The following is a 25,921-nucleotide window of genomic DNA, read 5'->3' as shown; positions in this document are numbered from 1 at the left end:
ACGCAGAAAACTCTTAAGAAAGACATCCTTAGTTCCAATGTTGAAGACTAATAGCATACTCCTACCATCTTCATGAAAGTTATGTCCCGAATCTTGTCAATTGTTACTCTGTTCATACTAAAAATTGTCTGCAGTACAAAAAAAAAAAAAAAAAAAATACCAGTCTTCATGCGGCAGATAAGAAAAATGTGTGCGCGCGCACACAAAAATGCCTTAGTGTCTCTTCGGATTACTTCAAACACGCAGGACTGTTTGTGAGGGAATGTTCGATGCTTTGGATGTTGAGGTGCACCTATTAAACTGGTCACTCAGAATATATTTTTGCTTTCGTTGCTACTTACTATTTACACTGTCCTGACGATCCCTACAGCACTGCAGCGTTCTATCCGATCACAAGCACTGTAGAGCCCTTCGCAACCCCACAAACCTGACTCACTAATTTCTAACATATTGTTATTATCTCGTAAGGAATTTTTCGGGACGTGGCTGAGTTATTCAGTCTCGGGCGAGGGTGCCTGATTTTTTTGATCCCTGAAACTTCGGTTTTTCACCCAACAAACCGACCAAAGAATATATACAAATACAGCACAATACACTAATGCCTTATAGCTTTATAAAAGGGAAAATTTAAAAATAAACTCACTTTCTATATCAAAAGTTATAGAATATTATTGTACAGGTCAAGGAAATAAAAAACCCCAGTTTATACGTAGTATGAGAAAACTATATATAATCCAATTCATCGATCTCATATTGAGGAAGAATCAGGGTTACCTCAATATTCCAGTAGCATTTAGTTTGGTCATAGGTAGCACAGAATGAGACTGTAGGCCACCTGCACAGCACTTTATAGCAGCAGAACAAACTTACCTTTGCAACGAGTCGCTTGATATTGCACTACTTTCAAACAGATAGCTTATCCAAAAGCTTAATAATGTTGGGAACAGACAAGGGATAAAGTCTATGGTCAGTGCTGTTGACTTCGCTTTTCTTCTTGCAGACATCATGTCTCTCCAGAAACAAGCTACGAACTTTTGCCAGACTTTTGGGCAGTGTTTTGTTCTGAAGTTTAGCAGCCAAAATATCTTTCTGACGTGTTTCTGAGACTGAGATCAGTCTCGGATAGCCATTAGTTGTTACGGATACCACCACAACAATGTTTGGTATACCAAAGCTTACAATGAAAGATGAGAAAGAAAACGAAGGCTATGATCAGTGGTTAGTTAAGAGGTACGATCTCCTTGTTTGCCAGCTTCATAGTAATCAAAATCGTAGTATTAACTGAGTTAGGTAGTAACATTTGCATAAATTTCATTGGTTTGGTGGCTGCGTTTTTCGGTAGGAATAGGCCCAACAAAAAATTTCTTACCAATAGGCGCAAAGGAACTTGGATGAAGGTGGTTCAATATTCTCAAGTTGGACTGGACCCTTGTCTGCAAATCTGGACTGGTCGCAAGAATTCATTCCCAATCTGGATTGGTCCCTTATCGTAGGGAAAGATTTAAAAAAACATGGAAGAACTGTTGACTGGAGTTATTCTGGTGAAGCATAATCAATTTGCTTCAGTTTTCATAAATCAACTACTCGTCAACTGGTTTCTTCCCGATCATTATGCCATTGTACAGTGACAAAGAAAGTGACTTATCCGACATCATGGATAAGTAGAAGCTATGGACTGTCCTTGAATCGTATTTTGTTTTTATAATGCGTAGTGTTTATTTTATATTCACTATTTGTTTATTTTTCCTAAATAACTAATTTTCAACATTTATATTGCTTCAGTTTTCTTATATTTTTTAAATATAATTTGATAATTAGAAAAATATTTTAATTTTTTTTACACCTAAAAATAAATAAATAAATTAATTAATCGATTATAAATTTGTCTGTATGGTCTTGGGTCTACGGATGACAGGTCTTAAAAAGCTGTTTATTGAAAAAAATAATAATAAAATAAAAAGATTAAAATATGTGTTTCAATCTACGCATTTAAGATTTGGAAAAACTCCGTCGGTTTGCTCTAAAGTGCGGTTTAGTAATAAAACATAGCAGTGCTAAAATGAATTTGTCCTTGTTGAGTATACTTCTACTAGTTTCTAGTTTTTCTTCTTCAGAAGAAAAAAACTTCAATTTCACCCATCCATTCAACTAGCCGATTGCTAAAGGCAAATTTCCGCACATCTATTCTTCAACTATCTTCCCTCAATTTGAATTTACGCCCCCTCAGGTTCGTAATCTGAGCAAGAGGAAGAATCCCATCAGCATTGAGATTGTTCAAACTAGTTTCGAACTGGTTTGAAATGTACAATTTCTTGAATATCCGTTCTCTGAAAGTCGAGTTGTTACATGAATCCCCAGGAGCTCACATCTGGTGAGTATAGGCTTGGCACACCCAGGGTCCTAAGCCGGATATCATCATTCTTCTCTTTCTTAGTGATTTCCTTATACTCAGGACTCTCTCTCTCTCTCAGGGTAACTCAGGAATTTTTTTTTTTTGGTTGGTGCAGCATAAGGCACAGGCTTCCTTACACCATATAGCTAATAATAATAATAATACAATATAATAATAATAATAATTCAAACGGACTGACGCACATGGAGAAGACAATAGGTGTATTATACGCATATGCTAATGCTCGTAAAAATGAGCGATCTTTTCTAAATACGAGTGTCACAGAAAAGTTCGGAAACTGAATTTTCGAATTAGTAGCAATTTGCTACTTATCGAAATATGTTTGGATTTGACCAAGTTTGTTTCAATTACAACGGATGGAGCCCCATCAATGACTGGCGAAAATTCTGGATTTGTTGCGCTTCTGTAAAGTAACTTGAAAGATCTTGGCAGCATAGTTTCTAGTACCTGCCATCCTTCCACAGCATACTGTAAGATGTAAAATCGTACAAAAATATTATTTTATAGAAAAGTGAGATTTATTTAAAATAAAACTTATAATATGGCAATATGGGGGAGCGAACCTTACAGCCAAGGGATTAAATTAGACAACGTCTATACAAGGGGAGCGGTAGGCTAAAAAGCTATTAGCAACTTGGGTAAACTCGACTCTCAGCTCACACAAACAAACCAAACAATAGAAACTAGTAGCAACTGCTATTAGTAGAAGGGTCAACTCTGGTAAACAATAGCGCGGTGGACCACGTGTTGTCGGGACATTTCTTTAATCGGTGACACAGGAAGAGGATAATAAGGTGGTAAAAACGGAACAAATGCTGGGAATTAGATTTAAGTCTGTCTGGCTGGCAGTGATGGCAGGTTTTTAGATCGTGGGAAATTAGTCTGCTACTGTATAACTATAAGCGGCTGACTTCAAAGGTACTGACAGCCTGAGAAAGTTTACAAACTTCTTAAAATAAGAAGTTAGATCGAGCAATAAGGAATCAGCTTGAGAAAATAAAACGGGCAAATAAGAAGAGAGTGGAAGTTGATAAAATGAGTAAGATTGGTTAAACTAAAAACTAGGGCGGCTTTGACATATGTAGGCGGTACAGAAATTGAGATGAACAAAAAGTGAGTGAACAGGGGGAGACAGACACAGTCAGATCCCCGAGTTGAGTTATGTGGGTGTGTATGGAAATGAGTTAGGGGAGACACAGTTGAAGTTTTTTTTTTGTTAGAAAATAAGATAGTCAGAACCCAAAGTTGAGATTCTTGTCGGTGCTTGGGAAAGATCCCCAGAAGGTACCCTGAGAGCCAGGAAAGCTTGGAACCTCCCCGGAAAGGAAAGAAAATAGATAATAGTAAGCACTGTAAGTTAACAAGGACTGTTAGTGAAACAGTATAGTGATTAATTAATGAAAAACAGAGATAGCACTAGAAGTAAATTGATAGATAAATTATCTCTTAAGTAATTATATATATATATATACTAACAGAGTTTAATTAATTCAAAAAGGTTATTGTAAAATGCAAGAGAAACGAAAGATAAGTAATAGATTAAATTGTTGTTCAGATGATTATAATATGTTAGAAGGATAATTGAACTATATAAAAAACTTTGTATGTTTTAAGGATAGATAATTGAATATAGTGTTTGTATTAATGAAGAATTGTTGGCCCAACTGAAAGACTAATAACAAATAGAGACTTTAGGAAAGTTAAGATTGGTCTTCAGTGTATTGTAACAGAATGGCGAGAACACAGAGTATAATGATGAAAATAGAATATTGATTGTTAATATAAGAATAATATATGCAAGGTATCCTTGACTTAACCTTGTATGCATATTACATGTTTTTTTATTCAATTGTATATTATGTTGTATATATAAGTGTAAATAAACTATGTTATGTTATATATTAATGTGTGCGTTGTTTGTCATTTCTGAACACTCAGCCTTTCCGAAGGGAATTATACACAATTGAGAAGTTCCCTCGAATCTGGAATTCTCCTAGGAAGTAAAGTCAGATGCGTAAGTGGGGGAAATAAGAATAAAGTGGACAAACACATAATAGGGAACAAAACGAAATAAAAATAAGAACAATAAAACAATAACTAAATATATAAACAATCATCTTTGTTTTCCACCCCCCACAATACTTCACCAAGAAAGTCTCTGTGGCTGGGAATGACATGCCACTTGACTTTATGAAAACGAAATTGCGAATTACTGGCGCAGCAATAGCACGCTTGTTCATTGGCAGTTTGTGGAATCTCTCAGAGAATTAGATAAGCTTCAGCAATACTTGGATTGGCTACGAAATCTGAACAGTGCGTCACCGACTTCGACAGCTTCAACTCGGAATTTCTGCTCTTGAAAGATCCGCTTAGTTTCAGTACTGAAAAGTTATCGGAGAAATTTGCGAATCTGATTAGCTTGAACAAGCCAGAGTTCGAGACTGAAATCCTGTTGTTACAGACCCGGCAGTTGAAACCGTCAATTTGCAAAGAATTTTTGATTGAAATGTGGCAAAGCCTCATAGAAGACGAGCAGTATCCTTCTCTAGAAGCCGTTGTTCCCTAACTGGTTTTGATGTTCTGTTCTACATGGCTGTGCGGGTCAACGTTTTTTCCGTGACGCAGCTGAAGTCCAAGGACCTATCTCACCTCGTTGATATGAATCTACAAGCTGAACTAACGTAGAACACGACGTTTCAGCCAAGTTAATGGCTTGTGTGTTCACTGATTTTCACAGAGAGCAGCCAGTTCTCGGAAGTCATTATCTTCGTCTCATCAACGTACGGCTGCTGGACGACTCCGTCTTCTCCAATAGCAAAAAAGCGAGGTAGTCTCGATCAAATGTGAAGATCATGCTTATCGTATTTTTTGATCACGTGAGTCGCCATTTTTAAGGTGGTTTGGGCAAGTTGCTATGGAAGAGGAACCTCCTTGTCTCGAGAACGGACTATACAATTATGTATAACGAAAAGATTGGGTTCTCGAACCTTTTCAGTGGAAGAACAAAGAACTTTAAATAATTTTCAAAGGCAGAAATATGATAAGTGATCTTCACACTCAAATCATTTGCCCACATATATCCAGACGTCGGAAAACAGAAAGGAGTTCATCCAGTATGCAGAGGAAATAAATCTACCAGTAAATGATTCTGATGAAACAGTATAGGGGAAGCTGTCAAAGCCTGCTATCGATTTAAAAGCTAGAGAGTGGTTAATGATTACAGCAAAGCTATGCAGCAAAGGATTTGGACCGTTTGCAAGTATGGACTCGAATATGCCAACTAACGTTTAACAATACCAAGATCCCTCAGGTCCAAATTGCAATTGAGGGACAGAAACCTATAGTTTATAGATTAGGGAGACAGGAAATAATCACGTTAATATATCTGCTAGGATATCTTCTGATATCAATGTTCAGTTAATTTATTTTATTTAATTTTGAAATGTATTTCCTTATGAGTAATCTACAATGTATTGAGTTGCCCTGATATTGCACTACTCTCAAAGAAATTGCCACCTCGAAAGGTCAATTTTGGCCATTTATTATAAAGGTGAGACTGCTGTGTTAGCCTGTTTCCGCATTAACTAGTCCCCTCATCAACCAGCAGGTGGTCTCTAGTCACAACACGCAGACAAAGTAGTTGAAAGAAGCTGTTTGATGTGAGTTGCCATGCGATATTACGAAATCAAGTTTTTTAAGTTGTAATATAATTAAAGCTATCAGTTGAAAGTAGTGCAGTACCAGAGCAACTCGTTAAAAATTCAAGTTTATTCTGCTGAATGAATCAAGACCATCATATTATATATACAATTTAAATTCTGTTTCCCCCAAGTACAGATAAAAGTTAAAACTATTATATCAGGGTCACTTAGACCGTCACTTCAACTATCCATGTGTATCGTGTCTGTAAATTGCGTCTGTTCTCTGATCGATTTAATTACTTTGCTAAACAAAAAAACTCAATTTTTCTGGGGAAATTGAAAATGTCTTGCTATCTATGCCTCAGACCGACTAACTCGGCCACGGAGTGAGAAAAGCCCATAAAAGTTCCTCGCGTCATCCATCAGCTGGTATCGTCACCGTCCTCCCCACCCGACGTGGAGAGGACGCTGACGATACCACTGTGAGACAGATGAAAGTTCAAGATAGTCATAATAAGTTCAGTTGTCTCTGGTTAATATTTATTGAAATGTGCTCCTACGAAACTGCACAACCACTAAATAAAGCTCACGCTTCAATCCCAGAGGGCGTAGTTTAACTATTTGGAGTCATCTTCGCAACTCTGAAACTGCATACTCACTAAGGAAATAATGAATATAAGATAAATAATGAAATGGATTCAATAGAACTACTAAAATCGCAAGGAAGTTTGTTTTTTTAATTTGAAGAATTATATAGCTGAGCAGAAGTAATAAGCCACACCACATTTTAAATATGATTCGATTGAAATGAAACAGTGCGCAGGTCAATGGAAGATGAATTGGTGTAATAGTGGTAAATATAATACCACTCTTACACATTGTAAAATCAGCTATTAGCCCAAATTACTATACTATACATTAAGACAACGTTTCAGGTATCTTACGGATACTTATGACTCAGAGCACGCTGACAGACTCCTCTTGCTGATGCTCCCAGAAACTGCTGTATAGAAACCCAGAATACTATAGGGTATGCACATCAGGAGGAGTCTGTCAACAGCACAGTCTGGTGATGGGTATCGGTAAGACACCTGAAACTATACCTTAAGGTGTAGTAGTTTAGGCGAATAGCTTAATAAACTACATTATTAATTTCACGTGGTATAAGGGTGGTATTATATTTAATAATAATCTTAAAGCATTTTATAATTTCCTAATTCAGAAGTGAAGTGTTCAGATATTGAAATTAATTTCATGTGCTGAAACTGAGAAATCAAATAGGTATGCTACAGCACAAAGTTCATTAGCCAATATTTAATTCCACATACCTGTAACTATTAGCCTTCCTGCTGTAGCGCTGGTTACCGTATCTCCTGTGAGCCTATGGCGTGTTTGACATCGGTAGCTATTGGAACTATCTGCTTGATTAACATTCCGGACATAAAGTTCTCCTGTGGGCAGAATACTGTACTTTCCACCTGGGCCATTATAAAAATAACAGAGGATATTAAAATAAATTGTCATATTTATTGGTACACACATGATGCCAGAATTTAAGATAAAAATTATTTCACTATTTCAGTTTAATTTCTTTTAAGGTTAGCGGTTCATAACAACAAAGCGAAAATTAACCAACCTTAATGAGAGTTGGATAAGAAAAGAAGCTTCACATTTTCACCGGGATGAAAATAAAAATTCATTTCACACAGCGGGTCGATGTTGTCTTTAATAGACACAACGGCAGAAATTAAGATTGCGAATGTTATAATTAATTAAGTTATTGATTTATCTATATTTTTCCTTTGTGGTAATAGAAATAAAAACGTACGTCTATACATGCCTCTCTCGAGTCGATGGTCTGCCAATTTTTGCGCACTTTAATTAAGGGATTAATCCGCCAATGGAATAAAAATATCTTTCTTTAAAACCATCGCAGGAATCGCCAGTGGGATCTGCATAAACTGCCTTCTTTGGTTTCGTTGTTAAAAGCACCTGACAATGGGATCGATTCTCCCTTAACATAGCTCACGCGTTTTTCTTTCTTTTCTTCTTTCTCTCTCTCTTTTTCTTTTTTTCGTCGAGAAATGAGTAGTTAGGAAAGGATGTAAAAACATGATATTCCGTTGCTGGAACAAGCAAAAAAACATCGTGTTTATCTAGTAAATGTGGCTACCGGTATCTTCTGGGAGGTACTTTATTATTTCTCTTTGTTGTTTGGTAAGGAAGACGTTATCGTTGGAAGTTTTACTGGACTAGAGAAAAAAAAAGTCAATTACTCACGTTGAAATTAATGGTTTGATGCATCCAAGGTGACACGTTTAAGTTTTTTCTCTTTCTTTGGAATGAGAGAGAGAGAAAAAAAGAAAAAGTCATTTACAAATGTTATAATTTGTAAATGTATTTTTATTACTGAGCAGAAAGAAACACTTTCTTTAGACATCTACCTAGAAACCATGGAGTAGAAGCATTCACGTTTGACCTCGCCTCGACTGTTAACACACGTAATCAAAATATTCAGACATCTGTGGGTCCTGAACACTTTAAAACAACTTAGAGAAAACCAGTGATGCGTGCTACCAGAACTCGACACTTCACCAAAGCTATTTTCCGTAAACCATGACTTCTTCATTAGCATCAATTTACACGACAGGTGGCGCTTGTGTTATTCGCTAGAGGCAGTTTGTTAACAATCACCCAAAGCTAGTACTAAAAGACGAAATTTTATAGCAATTTTTGATCCTGCCTGGACATCGACCTCACACGCCCGTATAATACGAACAACGAGGGCATTTTGGGAACGGCAAAGCGGCGGCGGGCAGCTAATGATATTGTACATAATAAAAACTGGACGTAAATATTGCAACAGCCGACCAACTAATAAGGTGATGATAAAATATTATCCCAGTCCGGTAATCACCAAGCGTGGCCAGTAGAAAATTGCTCGTTCGTAATTAACGCTATTTATGGCCGGTCATTAGGGACTTAGACGGTATCCAGCGAGTCTTTAGGAACGCTCCAAAGATCCCGCGCGGTGTAGCTTGGCAACAGGCATTAACCTCCACCCGACAACCCCCCCCCCCCTTCAGCGGAAAGCAACTCAGCAACTCCTAATGGAAGCTCCGATTTCAGTGTGACATGCTGGAACGCGAGGTTCAACCAGCTCTAGAAAGACAATTTAGCACGTCATTAACCACAGGAAGAACCGGGCGATAAGCGGTCCGTTGTCGGGATTTAACCAACCAATCGTTAAGCACGAAGGAAATGAAGGTATGGCAGAGGCGAGATTTATGTCGAAGTTGATTCATTATTGGTAACCATACCAACAGTTCTTCAGTTGAGAATTAATGGCAACTATTTTCTGTCGAAAAGAAACACAAAGGTGTCTTGGTCACGTGAGATTAGTACGCCCCATTAGTACTAATCGCAGCTCAGATTAGAATTAATCATAGTAACCGAATAAAATTTAACTAAAAGTAAAATCAATTGCTACAACTCCCACGTCATATTAAGATTACAGAAAAACTGCTTCCAACTATTTTTAGTTTAGTAAAACAACTTGATTTACCAACAGTGTAGTACAACATTTTAGTACAAATACATATTTATTAACAATACTTTATCACCATAGCAACAACTTAGTACAAATACATATTATTTAATAAAATCACCATAGCAACAACTTAGTACAAATACATATTTAGTAACAATATAAATAAACTAAACCACACAGGCAAAATAATCAAATTACAATTTTTTACTTCATTCATAATTTATATTTTTGTGATATTCATTATACATTTGTGTGTCTAATCTTTATTTGGCTATAAAGAAAAAAAGAAAAACAAATAAACAGAAATGAGTACTTTAATAAATATATAATTAATTTTTCGGTAATTCTATTAACCATTCAGTTAAAAATAACTTAAAAATCTTTCTTTAAAAAAGATATGTTTGGATTTCATCCAAGCAACCTAATTCATTCACGTCAGTTGGTAATCAAAAAGTAATCCCGAATGCAGATGCTTCTCACCGCTTTCATAAAACACTTTGTTATTTTGTATTCTTATTGACAATCTTTTACGAATCTTCAGAGTTTCCCTTACGTTCAGAAACATCTAAAAAGCAAACAACATTGATTTTTATCTTCTTTTGACACCAATACTCACCAAAGAAATGAGCTGCTATGCACATCGGAGCAGATTTAACTCTGAAAATCTCTTTTTGAAATGCTTAGTGGAAGCAGCAACTATATCCATATGTGCTTACTGAGTGAAATATTAGACTGTGAGATTTTCACGCCGTAATGGTCAAATAATGGCCACAAAATATGGCTGCTATCTGAGGTTTATGAATTTCAAAACGCATTAAAAACGCATTTAATGCAAAATAGTTTTCTATTTAAAGAAATTAAAAGAAAGGTTAATTTAATTTATAATGTGCAATAAACGGAATCATGAACTCTCTTTCTTGACACATGCATTATAAACGAGACACTGATTTACCATTATCGGGATACTCCTCAGTTCATAGTTGGCCACATCCTTCTCAAGCACCACGTATCAGAAATAACAGGATTTAACAGACTTCCAGCAGGGAATGATAATAGGGTGCCACATATGCAATCGGTCTGTAGGTTGTAAGATGTAAAATCTTACAAGTAAATTGTATATGAAGATAACAGATCGTCGTTCCCAAACTGAGAATTTAATAAGAAAGGATGCGTCAGGAATAGTTATATTGTAAAATAAAATATAACAAATCAAATAAATTGAACAAAGTGGATCGTAGAAAAATTATGGGGGAGATTAAATTAAGGAGAGGGCTAATCGAAGGCAAGGGAGAGTCGTGAGAATTACTGCACGAAATTTCTACCAACAGATGGATAAACACTCAGCTATAAGTACCGACAAATAAATAAAATAAATAAATTTTCTGTTTATACTCTGGGACGACCAAACGGTCAGAGGAGTTCACAAGATAGACAGAATACAAGAAACAGCACATCGGTGAATGGGCAACAAGGGGGTTGCTCGAGAACAATAGAGAAGTGAGCCGAATTAGTCGGAACATCCCTTTGATCGGAGACAAACAGGAAGTGAGTACAAGACTAATACTGTGTCCAAAACAATAGGGCTAGTGTCTGGTAGTCTGCAATAGCACGTCCCCAAGAAATTTATGGTAGGTGCGAATCTAGTAACACGTGTCTGTAGGAATGTCAACCTTTTTCAAAAGAGAACAGACTGCCTGGGAAAGGAATAATGATATTAAATATTAAAATGAGAGGTGAATCTAGCGGGGATGGACATAGCATGGGAAACCCACGCTAGAGAATAGTCGGGATGTAAATTTAAATATTGAAGTATGAGTGGTTAAATTTCTAAGCGAAGGTGGGCCAACACAAAAGGGCGGTACACAAATTCGGAAAATAAAAAGAGAGCACGCGTAGCCAAGAGGGGACACAAAGTTCAGTTTTTTGTCGGTGTTTGTGGAAATGGGTTAGTAAAGACAGGGAAAGTTGAGATATTTGTCGGTGTCGGTAAATATGAGTTAGTCAAAGACAGTTAATTTTTTTTTGGTGCTTTTAATATGAGTTAGGAAGGGACACAGTTGACTTTTATGTGGGTGTTTATGAAAATGAGTTAGTGGGACACAGAGTTGAGTTTTTGACAGTGTTAGTAGGAAAATGAGTTAGTAAGTGTGTAGGGCTAGATAACGACATGAGCGTCAGCCAGTTGAGAAAGTTCTGACAAAGTTAAGATGGAGTAATAAGTTGTGTAGGGTTAGATAAGTCCTGTCCTGTCCTGTCAGCCAGTTGAGAAAGATCTGACAAAGTTAAGATGGAGTAGTGAAAGGTTAGATATGTTTAAGTACAGTCAGTAAGTTAAGAAAAATTAGATGAGTTTCATGATAGAAGAGAACAGTCGAGTAGTCCGCCATCGGAAGGCAAGGGTAGTGGCCGGTATGCAAATAAGTCTAGTCCGTCATCAGAGGAAGGCAAGGGTAGTGGCCCGTATGCAAACGAGTGAAGTGTATGGAGAAATAAGTCTCGTCCGTATTTGGAAGGTAGAGAAAGTGGCCGTGTGTAAACGAGTGAAGTGTATGGAGAAATAAGCCTAATCCGTAATCGGAAGGTAGTGAAAGTGGCCAGCGTGAAAATAAGTAGTGTAAGAAGAGGAATAACCCTAGTCCATCATCTGTAGGCAGTGATAAAGGCCAAGGAGAGAAATAACCCTAGTCCATCATTTGAAGGCAGCGATAAAGGCAAAGGCGCAGATAAGTGAGCTGAGAAGGTAAAGTTGTAATCCTCAGCCCGCCAGAATAGCTGAACCATAGGCTAAGTAGTATCGAAGACCAGCCCATAAATTCCTAAGAGACTCAGTGATGCCCTATCCAGGTGCAAACTACAGCCTATTGAGAAAAGAAAGGCCCTGAGATGAATGCCCTTGGCAAACGATGATGCCATTCCCAGACAAGGAGCTGAAGGCCCCAAAACGGAGAAATCCGATTCGTAAAATTAAGTAAGTGACTAGTTATAAGGTATTCTCACTTACCTATAACTGTAGGAACTGTAGTAACTCTAATATCAGATTAGTAGAAATTTAGAAAGATGTTAAGGGAAGGTTGTACAAAAATATAAATATATATACATTAATATAGAGATAATTCAGATGATAGTTATGGGTTTTGATTAATGTATAATTAAACATATGTAGAAAGGCAAAAGAGAGAAATTGATATTTGTTATTAGTTATTGTCTAACATATATGTATGATATATTTTGGAAGGGAAGGGCAGAGAAATACAGAGAAAGAAAAAGAACTTCTGAATGTAGCTAATCCTTTGGACAAGCATTAGTTCAGAAATTGATGTCAAGTGTATGATTTATCTTGATTAGAGAAAGTTTGTGAACTTATATTCCCCAAGACAAAAAAGAGCACTAATTAAATCAGAAGTTAAGAGTGAAATTCCTAAATCAATTTATAAGGTAAGAATTTGATTTACATAGGAGAAAGAGTGTTAACTAAACCTCTTAAGTAAGTATTGTTCATGTGTGAAGAAAGAAGAAACTATAGCAGTTTTTTGTAAGGATATTGATTATGTTGTGTAGAAAGAAATAACCCTTCTAGTGCAAAGCCAGTGTACTTAATTGCATATATATCTGATGCTACATAGGCAAATTTGAATAATATTAGTATGTGCTTGAGTTTTGATCACTTTATCATGTTGTATATATATATGCAAATAAACTATGTTATGTTATAAATTAATGTGTGCTTTTGTCATTCTTGAACACTCAGCCTTTCCGAAGGGAATTATACGTAATTGAGAAGTTCCCTTGAATCTGGAATTCTCCTGTGAATCCAAAGTCAGATGTGTAAGTGGGGGCATAAGAAAAAAAAAGGTCTATATATATAATAAGGGAACAAAATAAGGAATATTTAATATTATCATTAAATAAAAACAAACAACAAAAATAAATAATAATAAAATAAATAATCTTTATTGTGTACAAAGGATGTATACAATTTTTCCCTTCACGGCAGGAATGCCAGGGGCTTCACATTGTCTGGTATACAAAGGCCTTGAGGACGGGGCCCACATCGAAGTTCGGGTTCATCCCCCAGGGCCAACAATATAATACGTTTCAGTTAACTTATTCACAATATTCATAAAAATGTTATACAGTATTTTTGACATTATGTACAATATTATACAGACATCATTTTTACATTTATTATACTGCCACATTACTGTGCAGTTTGCCTGGTTGGGTGTAGGTCATCAAGGATCTCCCTCCGGTATTTGCGGTCCTTGACAAATTTGTAGAGATCGCCTTTGATTGCTTGTACTGTGATAAGCATCTGCTTGGGGAGGAAGCGGTCGCTGAGGGCTAGTCTGTTATGGTTGGCTATAAGGGTCGGAGCTGATCTCAGTCCGGGTTGAGGGATCCTCCAGCTGCACAGTTCCCATATGTTTGGCTCCGAGATTATTCCAGTGGTCATTTTGACAGTTAGGGCGAGGCGTCTTTCCATTATAAGATTTGGCAGTCGGGCAAAATTCAGTGCGGTTGCCATCGCAGTTGTTCTTTGCTGGGGTGGACGATGATGTTTATGTGTGACCCAACGAAGGAGCCAGTATTCGGAGGAGTACACACGCTTGATATTCGTGGGGGCTGCAGATGCCCATATTTCTGAGGCGTATAACACGACGGAGTATACAGAGGTGTATATGTACCGCCGAGTCACATCCAGATCCTTAACGTGAAGTAGTTGTTGTTTGGTAGTCCACCGCATTTTGCAGAATTTTGTTATGAGCTTGTCGATGTGGGGCTTGAAGGTCAGTTTGCAATCGAAAACTACTCCCAAGTCTGTTTGTGTATTTACCACTGGAAGGAGAATGCCATTTAGAGAAACTTGGACTTCAGTGGGTTGGTGCTTCAACGAAAAGACAATTTGGGCTGATTTTGCGGGATTAATAAGTAGTCCAAATTGATGGAGATAGGATTCTAAGTCGTGTAGCTTTCGATTGATCTTTTCATTAATTTTTGAGATATGTTCCTCCGGGTTGATCTGGGTGTGTAGCTTAATATCGTCAGCATAGCAGATTATGTCTTCTCTCTCTTGAACAAACGGAATAATGACTGCAGTAAATAATGCTCCGGAGAGGACTCCGCCTTGGGGAACTCCTGCAGTGATTTTTCTTGAGATTATATTTTGATCCGCTGTAAGGACAATGATTCTGTCTGATAGCAGGGTTGTGATAAACCACAACAAGTCGCCTGTTATATGGAAGTAATTTTCTAGGAGGTGAACGAGTGAGGGAATGCTGATTGAGTCGAAGGCAGCTTCCAGGTCGACATACGTAACGGCAAGTTCTGCTTTAGCTTCTAGTGCACTGAGAATGGTGCTGGTTATAGAAGTTAAATTGGTGACTGTGGATCTTCCGGGAATGGCATAGTGAATTTGTGGGGGTTTGTGAGGCATGATTTGATTGGTGATGGTTGAGAGTAATGCCTTCTCCATAAGAAGTAAAGACCAAATTTTTTCCAACCCCCACAAGGTGACGAGGCTTAAAATTCCTAGGTCGAAGACTGGTGATGTGATCTGCAAAAATATGCGGATTGGTGCTGAAACAGTAACGAAAACACCTGGAAACCCTCAGAAGCGGAAGGAAATTTGAGCCGTGCAAAGAATCGTATACTCAGAACGAAGATCGACGTTGTCGCAGTACACACACACACACAGGCTCTCAGTGAAACGAGTGAGACATGTCATCGGCAGCACAGTGCACAAGATGACACATGATATGGGTTACTACAGCAGTGCAACCATCCACAAGTCACTAAACATCCCTACCTTTGTGTAAGGCCACCGTTCTTGGACCGTAGACCAATAGAAAGCTATGCTTTGGAGTGATAAGTTGCAATACATGGTCTCCCAGTCTGGCGGTCGTGCAAGGGTATGTGGATACCAGGAGAAAGCTAGCTGCAGACTGTATCGTACCAACGATCATGTTTGGCAGAGTGATGGTCTGGGGCTGATTTTCATGGTCGGGATCATTTGTTGTTTTAAACAAATCCATGCATGCTGTGGTCTGTCCAGACTTCCTGGGCAATAATGCGTTACCTAACATCGGGCCAGCACGTCGAGGAAGGCCCACCTGTAACAGCAAAACAACACTCCAGGTCATAATAAATAAATAAATAAATCTTCTGTTTATACTCCGGGACGACCAAACGGTCAGAAGAGTTCACAAGATAGACTGAATACAAGAAACAGCGCCATATTCAGCAGTCACGGGCTTGAACCCCGGTCACTCAAGGCACGTGTACTTATGCACCCGCGCGCCTGACCACTAGGCTACGGCGGCCTACTTGGTATAATTACCTTCTCTTCCCTCCCCTCCCCCACACTGGGTGGAAAAGACCTGAGTTCGAATCCTGTCAATGATGCAAGGAATTTTTACGGGCTTTCATCACAACGTGGCTGAGTTAGTTGGTCTCAGGTGAGGGTAGCATGGTTTTTTTTCTCCTTGAAACTCAGGTTTTTCGTACAGCAAATGGACCACAGAACACATGCAATTTACGGACATGTACGGCGCAGTATGGTCTAAGGTGCTAATGCCGCTAAAAACCCTACAACATGCAATCATGTCATACTGCTCCGGTTTTGAAGGACTGGGGTTTGAGGACATGAGCTTCGAAAAATCGGAATAGCCAGCCCAGAGCCCTAACCACAATCGTATGAACAACCTCTGAGATGAAGCGGATTGTTGGTTGCGTGTTAGAAGAGTCTACCTCCCAAAGAGCTAAACTGGTCGCCGCTTTGAAGGCCGAATGGCGGGGATTATTGGAGGGTGTTCCATGGAGACTGAAGGTTTTAGCACAGATATGAAGGTGTGCGGATATAAATGGAGGAACTGTAGGGCAGTAAAGAGTGACAGTTACCTAAAAATCAATGGTCCATACCCTTGATTTTTAGGTAATTGTCACATGAGAAGATGGCCCATGCCAGAAACCGTACAAAAGGTACGGTTTCTGGCATGGACCATCTTCTCGCGTCCTATTAATCTTTAGAGATAACTTCGTTTATCGCTAATGCTATGTGTGCCTCCTGATGAGTAAGTGGTTTCTTAGACGTATTCAGACATTTTCATTAATATGGCTAAATTAATTTGTCATCATTGATGAACTAATACTATTAAACATTAAGCGTGCTAATAATAGATCTATTGTTTATTAATACCTTCTCACATACTTTTGTTTAGTATTTCGTTCTAGAGTGACAAGAACGAGTAGAGATACACTGCCTGGCCACTTTAATAAGAACTGAGCTAACAGATTTTGACTACCATTGGCCGGAATCATTGCTAGCAATACGAAGTTCCATGGAGTGAGCAGGGTGTTGAAAAGGGACACGAGGCATATTGGACAATACATATAACCGGTCTTTGAACACTGAAAAGGTGCATCCGTCCTCTGTGCTGCGTAACGGCTGCCAACAATCTCATTTTGTCCATTTCCCAATTGCTGGGTGAATTGAGTTCGGCAGTGGTATGATTAAGCGCTTTATAGTGCTTTCTCGCACACGTTACACAGCGTGTGACCTCCTCGATTTAAATATATTTGGATAATTCTCCAAATAAAATGGCCGGGCAGAGTAGATTAAGTGATGAAAGTTAATGACGGTTGGGCAGTTGAATAAATTTATCTTTTTATGTCATCGGGAAGTGAAAAATGACCTAAAAATCCGCTATTTACTTTCTGATTCATTCTGTTGTTCAGGGACGAAGTTATAGCTTCCAATGAAATTAAATAAACAAATAAAAAGGTCAAAGCGCGTTTTTCTTTAAGGAATTCCCACAAAAACTCAACCCGGTAAAGGTTTACCGTTTCAACAGTTGATACTGAATATCTTGGATTTTTTTTTAATTGCAAATATCATTTTTCTATTTCTTCTTCAGGTTTCCTTTAAATGCGACCTGCAAAAACCGTGTAGATGTGAAGTCCCACTCCAGTAGTGAGAGTTTACTATCGACAATCGATGTGGAAGTAAAGGAAATCGGTGCGAAGAATTGTAGTGTCGATACGACGTGTTCATCTGAAAACACTTCCTGTCACACACACATAATTAGATTTTCGCTTAAGTTTAAATATCGAGGAACGCCCTGCAGGAGGCTCCTCACTTGACCCGCATTACATTTTTCGTCACTGTGAAATTTCTCTTTCTTTCGCTATCCTCACCCCCACGCACCCCCCTTCAGAACCTGACTAACAGCCCCTCATCAATCACCTTCCTTATTTGTAGAAACCAGCTCGGCCCATTGACTTCAGTTTCGGCTAAGACAGATGGAAGGTCGAGCCTACACATATCACTCACGGGAAGTTAATGCCTTTTTTTCTTAATTCAACGCCAATTTCTTGGCCTATCTATCTTTCTTTCGTTGCTTTTTATGTGCCTGTCGATTTTAACTAGAGGAATTTCATATGGCAGCTGTCAGCGAGGATTCTGACTGCGCATGTGCCATCTAAGCGCCTTCAGCCAATCGGTTCAATAAGAGTCCAACTAATTTTATAATTTTGCTTTCTCGGAAATAAGTATTCTTCTTGATCTCCAGGCTATCCACTTCAATAACTTCACTATAATTTTAAATCAGCTAATTCTGACAGACGTTTCGTGGGAGCTATGTTATTCACTTCATCAGGGTTAATAATCTGCGAACAGATACCCAACTATTGTGCGATCGTGCCCATTTAATTGTCTTCCTGTAATTAAATACAAAGCAAATCGAAACTTCCACGGGATCCCCTAAAATCCCTTGATCGTAATTAAGGATTTATAACTATTTTGTGTTTGAGCAGCTAAACTACAGCGATTCTGTATTTTCGTTTAGAAGGGAAAGTCCCTTTGTGGCAGGTTTTGTTGAGCTTCTTTAGATGGAAAATCTCTGCACGCGTCTCGCTGCAAATGTCACGTGATTAGAAGTGATTTATGAATGAATACGAATGGGAGGGAACGGTTATGCACCACCGAAGTGTGAAACTATGTTCGCACGCTTAATGGTGTTTGCACACGGACTCGCTGATAGGGTTGCGAAAAAGCACGATTAATTAATTTGGTCTGGTGGGAGTACAGTTGAAAGGCACGTGATTAACGAGGAACGGAAGAGATAGTGCGTTTGTGTGTATGCGCATGTGCGGTGCCAGACATTCCTGGACATCTACCATAGGCATCGGAAGGTATTGTAACTGTTGTTACGTGATATAGAAGGAAAACAGAGAGAGAGAGAGAGGGGGGGGGAGGCTCTTTGCAGGTGAAACAGGACGAATTCTGGCCGACAGCGGAAGTTGGTAGAAAATAAACTCAAATGGTAGAAATAGCTATTCTGGCCAAAGGTGGCCCCCTGCTATTCGTCAAATTTTTGAATTCAAAGTTCTTTTTTCTAACTGTGTGCGAATACCTTTGGTAATATAATGTCATATTTCCTTTTTATTCAAATAGGTTATTGTTTCTTATATTTTGTGGCTTCTTTGTCGATTCGGACATGGGGAAGATAGGTGATCTTTCAGTTTTCAGAAAGGTGTTATTGTTAGAACAGGTTCAGCGGGAGCCATAACTGAGAAAACAAAGGAAATCACTGGCGTTGAAAGAAACCATCTGAAAAGTATACAATGGGTGGGAGAAGAAAGGTAGTCCAAGAACAAGGCAGCAAAACTTTAAATAGAATTTTTCGTCAAAAGAGAAGTGCAACAAATGACAACGATTCAATTTATGCAAAGAAAGACCCATTTTTCACCCGACCTATGCGTCAGCAGTTGAAGAATCTGGGATTTGGTAGTCGTGTATCTATATGAAAGCCACTTCTTTCTGTAAAAACTCGAATGATTCGACTGGGGGGGTGGTAACCGCCACCGCAAGAGTGGACTGTGGAACAGTTTCAATAAGTTCAAGTGGTCTGATGGGTCTCGATTTACACTTTCACCCAACCAATGGGAGGGTGAAAGTGTGGCGTGATCCTCATAAAGCCATGCATCCTGACTGTCTCTTGTCTCAGACTGCTGGGGGTGATATCTTGGTATGGGGTAGGTTCTATTGTTATGGGCTAGCTCTTATCACACCGTTAGAAGGTCGTGCTACTTCCAGTGAATGTCTGTCTCTCCTCGGATTGAGACAGATTCCGAGGACAGAAAGGACAGTTCGACTTCTTAATTCTGTACCAACCACAATAAACCCTCTGACAACTATTCTGCTGGAAGAATTGTCATATCTGGAGCTAGACTCTCTGAGACACTAAGTAGAATCCATGCGGTATTGCTTAAAGATTGAATTACTGAATTGGAAACCCTTTTAAGGTTCTTATGCGATTTCTTTTGTCAACGGCTATATTTTAGAGTTACCTCGCGATGGTGCAAAATTCAAGTCCCTTCTGCAAGGATAAAAATCTCCCAAGAATTAAATGCAGGGAAAAAGGAATACAAATAATGGATATCAATGAGAGAAACCGAAAATTCCCTCATATTTTCTCAATGCGCAGATGACGTCGTTCACACATTTCCCTAATTGCTACGTGCAGTCTCTCTTGGATGGGAATGTCAAGACCATTTCATTAAGTCTCATCTGAAATCTCTTTAACTTAATAAACTTCATCCTTCTTTCGTTCCGAGATCATTGTAAAATGTGAAGCGAATTGTAAACTTCCACGCCTTATAAAACAGCACACCAGAGGGCGACGCAGTTACCATTACTTAACTCGCCGCGCTAATTCTTATGAACGTTAATTACATCCAGCGCAGAAAATTAGTTGGCAAAAAGTGACATCTAGCGGAAAAGAATGTAATTTATTAAGCTTGTCCGACACTTCATTGTTATTAGTTGTCAGTAATTGCGTCTTCTCGTGTCTCATTAGCACGTGCTTCACGATCTGCGTGCTGCATTCATAATAGGATCCCCCCCACCCCCCTTTTTTAAATCGGCGCTGACTGCGGGCGGGTATGTGTACAGGCACGCGCGAGCAGAGGCAGAGCTCAGTTTTTATTGAGAATGTTGGCGATCCATTTTTGTATAATGGCAAGTGAGGGGTGTTTATGCAGCACGAAGCTCACTAATAAAGTAAAATTAGGTGACGGAATAAAAAAAATAATAATTAAATGGAACGTGGCAATTTGCATAATTACGGTTTCATAAAACCATCCACTTCTTCATGTCGGAGTGGAAATTTTGAGAATAATGAATGCATCACCAGCAGAAGAGTGCAGTTCGCCCATCCATAAAACACTTTCTGTTGCACGGTGATGAAAATCAAGTAGATGCCGTAATGCGTGTCGAAAGAGGGTCCTTAATATGCTAAGCTGTTCGTCAAAGAGGGGCCGTTGCCTCTATAACGGTGGTTTTAATCGGTGTTCTTGCACAAAAGCGTGGAAAAGGCCCAAGTTCGAATTCCAAGTTCTAACTTGGGTTTTTCATCCCACAAAAAGGAAACCGACCATAGAATACAAGGAAAATATTTGCAAAAAATAGCTTTTAATCAAAAACTTAATAAACACATACTGAACAAAAAAATACCTCGTTAATTATTGAATCGGGCCGCTTTTGTTTCGAATAACAGCAAGTGTGCAGCGCAACATGGATTTTACAAGGTGTCTTTATTCATTTTGGTCTAATTGTAACCATCCATCGAGCAAAATGTTGCGCAGCTGCAACGAAGTGGAAGAAAGAGGCCGGCGTTGCCGAATAGCAACCTCCAACATATCCCACACGTTCTCAATAGGATGCACATCAGCTGAATGTGGAGTCAGGGAAGACAGTGAAGATCCGTGTCATGTTCTCCGAACCATTCTTGCACAATTCTGGCACAATGCACTGTTGCATTGCCATCCATCAGGTGACCATCACCTTCGAGATAAAAGTATAATACTGCAAGGTGCAGTAGATCTGATAAGAATTCAGGTACTGCCTGGATGACGTTCCACCGGCATCAAAGGATTGACATTATTGTAGAAGCGGACATTATTGTAGAGGTGATACCTCTACAATAATAATCCGGAGAAACTAATCTTTTCACACAGTGTATCATTTAGATAAATGTGTCTGGGTGTGGGATTTGTTATAGACAACTTCCAGGTGTCTCTGCCATGAAATCTGGTGGAGGCAGTCTGATAGTATGGGGCTGATTTAGCAGGATCGGGCTTGGTCCGTTAATGATGGTGCCTGAAACCATGATGGCCGTGACCAACTTGGGCGTGTTGGACAATTATGTGCCCCATACACTGACGACAGTACAGAAAGGGCCTGTCAGTATCGGAACAAGGCTTCGTGTCATACAGCAAAGGTCTCTGCCTGGCGCATTATAACCCTCGCCTTTTTTGCGCCATTAAAATCAAAATCCAAAAACGAGGGTCATATAGGACTGTGTGGACAATGACATTGAAAACTCAGACTGATCTCTATTCCACCGAATATTATGGGACGAATTGGATCGATGGATTAGTCTGCAGCCAAAACTGTGTACCTCGAACCCAGAGTTAACAGCTACTTTTCAAGAGGAATGGAGGTGAATTACGGCCAACACCTGCCGGAAGTTGGTAGAAAGTATGCCCAGAAATGTCGAGACTTACATATAGAGCAAAGATGAGCCTATTGTTTACACGCTGGCCAAAAAAATACAAACCTTTGTACTAGACAGTCACAGACGGAAGGAATGCGAATAAATGCAAATAGATGCAAAGAAAACTGTGGCATGGAGTGATGACGTGTTGCTTCCTTGAGTATAAAAACTACATAGGCTATTCGACTGCAGTAATCTGAAGCCAGAATGGGGAAAACATGTCATCTATCACACTTTACTTTCAAAAAAAGCCTTATCAAGGTGCCCGATTAGCATAAGTCACGATTCATGAATGAAAAGACATAACTGGTTTCTCAAAAGCATCCATCTCAAAGGTTTTCAATGACTGGAAAGTAAACGGTTCTTCCAAGTCTCAAAGGCGTAAATGCTGCAGAAAAACTTAATACTACTTTAAGAACGAAGCTGTCAAATTCTAAGGAGAACTGTACGAAAAAAAAAGGACATCCAGTGTGCAGGAAATAACATCTGATTTCAATCAAGCTCAGAACTGCCCTCAGAACAACCCGTACTATGCGCAGAAAATTGTAAAGTCTTCTATCTTTGAATGACATCCGCCACTGTAGATTTTGGGAGGTACAGATGAGTTGAATTTGCGCTCGGAGAAAGGTTACTGATGCTTCATCCGACCATAATCGTACATTGAAAGATTCGATCCACAAATCTTACTGTCTTTTAATGCACTGCCTCTTCACAGGCAGGTCCACGAGATTTGTTTTTCTACATCTAAGCCAATAAGCATATGCTGAGGATATGTAGCACGGTACACAATATTCGTAATGGGGTGTCCGAATACTTTTGGTTGTATGGTGTATTTTAGATTAAATTTTAAACCAAATATTTTCGTCATTCAGGAAAAAGAAATCCCCGAATGTAAATTCTAAACAACAGATCTCGCCAGATAAGAAAAGCGCCAGCAGGTGGCGTTAATAAGAAAAATAGACTGAAAGTGAAATCACTGTAAACCCTTAAGCTTCAAAGACGGCAGACACATTGACAACATAATGCGACTTTGGAAACTTTAATGTGTCAGTAATAATGGGTGAAGATACACGAATATTATCCTAATAATCCCATTAGACGTCGATTCTTTATGACTCCATCATCATCTCAGTGTTGGGAATGATCTGAACTCTACAAGTGCGTCTTCAAGCGATATTTCTCCTTCCCCTTTTTTAAAGTCTATTACCTCTTTCAGAACAGGCCCTTTTCATTCTGTGGCTCTCAGCCAACTACCCCGCTGGTATCATTGCGTGTTTGATTCCGAAAAGTGTATTTATTTCACTCGCTTAGACCAGATGATGACCACCTAAGGGGGGTCTTCACTTGCGGCTGAAGGCGTAATAGAGATCCAATCAGAGTGCTGGGTTGAATGATCGTCACTCTGTTAAGAAAAAGAAGCCAAAAGGGGGAAAAAATTGGCCTGTAAGATTTGTATTTACTTCTTAGTTGGCGTGTTGAAAAGAAAGAAAGTCTCCGAAGACACCAGAGAGGCGATTAACAACTTTAAAAGAAAAATGGCTTGATGAGAAGACTTGTAATGACATAGATATCCCAGAAATGATGGTTCTCTTCATATCAGCTAACAATTGCTTGGAGGTTATCATCGATTCTGAGTAGGAGGAAAAAAACAAGTGCAGCGACAGTAATTTTTCTTGCTAATGACCGTCAGTGAATTTAAATGGATCCAAATTATGTGGCATAAAAAAGATGTTGATCTCCAGGCTTAATTGAAACACATCCCACGAATTCTAAGAGATAAAATGGGCATTGGCCACACACAGATCATCATTTATCATTTGTTATTCTAATGCGACAAGGAATTGCTTCATCAACCTTCCCAGATAAGAGTTTAAAAATAAATGCAAAGTGCTGTGCCGTTTCTGAACTCCAGTTAACGAAAAACAATTAACTGGCGTTCAAGTCTCATCCAATAAAGTATAAACTGCGAGCCAAAACACTATAAATTGGCGTTAACTTCATTAAACTCGAGTGACCTTATTTTGTGTGTTAATAATAAGGCGATATTTAAAGAATTTAAACAGCATCTTTCTTTGTCCGCACGATGGCGCTGCTGGTCGCTTCCCCACTTTCATCTTCAATTTCGAACTAATCGAGTTCCCGTAAAAGGATTTTCACACACGTAAACGCATACTACTCCTAGAATTAATGGCGCATTTCGAAGCTTAAGTTTGGCCTAATTGTAGGCCATTATTTCTCCAAAGCATCCATATTAATCTCTAACAGGGCCGTAACTTTGTGCTCGTGCTCCAGGAGCTGCCTTGGGACTAACCTAACCGCGCACGTTTCAAATGAACTATTTTCCGCAAGATTTAATTTCATTTGAATGCTCACGTACATACAATTAGCAGTCTAGTTGGATCTAGCGTGGTCGAACCCGAGTTGCTTATTCACGAATTCGCAACCGAGTCAAAGTTAAAATATTTATTTATTTTAAATAAGAGTTATTTTTACAGCATTATAAATTGCGATTTTACTCAGAGGTTTTCGTTTAAAAGTGGAATTCGCGCATGCGTATTTTGATTCTAACTTTCACTGGTTTGTGTTCTTTAACCGAGTTTATTCTGTGTTTAAATATTCATGGGATCTTTGCATCCCGTCTCAGTCTAATTGCTCAGTAATAAGTTAACGAAATCAGGACAAAGCTAAGATTAAGAAAAATGTTTCGCTTTGTGTCTTGAGGCTCTGGAAGAGGGCGTGCACCTATCGAATACCAGTTTTCTAGAAACAATAAGATGCAACGAGAATGCATTAATAAGTAATATATCCAAAGATATTCGCATCTCATACGTTCCCAGATGTTCCCTTATGAATACATTTATGATCGTAGCGAGGGATGAATTATTATGATCCGTTTTGATCTCGCGTGCAAACTAAAAAATCCTTTCGCAGCGCCATCTGACGAAAAGACGAACAGTTACGTTTTCCGAGTTACTGCAAATACTTCATTCCCGCAGCAGATGAGAAGGAACATTAGAGATAAGATAAAACACGCACAGAGAGGGGATTTAGACGGGATTTGGGAGGATGAAATGGCGTATCCTTTGTTCGAGATTGCGTCGATTAAACGCATCTGTCAGCGTGTGAGTAACGAAATTATCCGCGTTGAAATTGCTTCGGTTTCCCTTTCCGGCCGTCAGATGGCGCTGCTCCCTTACTACTAGAAAACGAGCTTATTATTGGACTTCCAAGAGGAATAAAATTATTAAAAATCCTTTTTCTTTTCTTTTTTTTTTTTAGGAGGTGGGGGTGGTTATGGCGCTACGTACACCTACTGAGAATGGAGTTGGCCAGAGAGCGAAAGAAGTAGAATGAAATGGCAGCGATTTTTAAAATTGCTCGTTTAATATTTAAATAGCGTTTAGAAAGGAATTGTAATGAATGTTGCAGCGACCAATCAATTGCTGTTTACCAACTGCGTTCGCTTCCGCTGACGCACATCGCGAATGTTTAACTTTTCCGGCAGATTAATCACGTTTTTAATAAGCATTTGCCATTCGTTAACCCACTTCACTTAACCATTTATTTGTCGGATCGCTCCTTTCTCAGCCAGCTGACGTAACTCATTGGGGGAGTTCGAGTGACACTGTTTTCGGCGGATCGTGCAAATAAATGGCCCAATAAATGTTGCTCGCATTTCTACCGCATTCGTTCTATTGTCTCTTTCATTTAGCTAGCTTTTAAATTGTTACCGATTATTTGACACCCCCCCCTCCACCTTGTT

At 38.9% G+C, this 25,921-nt stretch overlaps 1 protein-coding gene across 5 annotated transcripts in view; it reads right to left on the bottom strand.

Moving 5' to 3' along the window:
- Positions 1-25,921, bottom strand: part of LOC150077751 (cell adhesion molecule Dscam1-like) — a 351,950-nt gene that overhangs the window by 198,612 nt on the left and 127,417 nt on the right. For all 5 annotated transcript variants that reach the window (XM_090385498.1, XM_090385494.1, XM_090385495.1 and 2 more), the window contains exon 4: positions 7,383-7,532. In XM_090385498.1, the coding sequence (XP_090241624.1) occupies positions 7,383-7,532 (150 nt within the window). The remainder of the gene's footprint in view (positions 1-7,382; positions 7,533-25,921) is intronic.

This window comes from Mastigoproctus giganteus, chromosome 11, assembly GCF_048544385.1.
Source record: "Mastigoproctus giganteus isolate SK-2022 chromosome 11, ASM4854438v1, whole genome shotgun sequence".
Classification (NCBI taxonomy): Eukaryota; Metazoa; Arthropoda; class Arachnida; order Uropygi; family Thelyphonidae; genus Mastigoproctus; species Mastigoproctus giganteus.
This window is presented reverse-complemented; position numbering and strand designations above follow the sequence as displayed.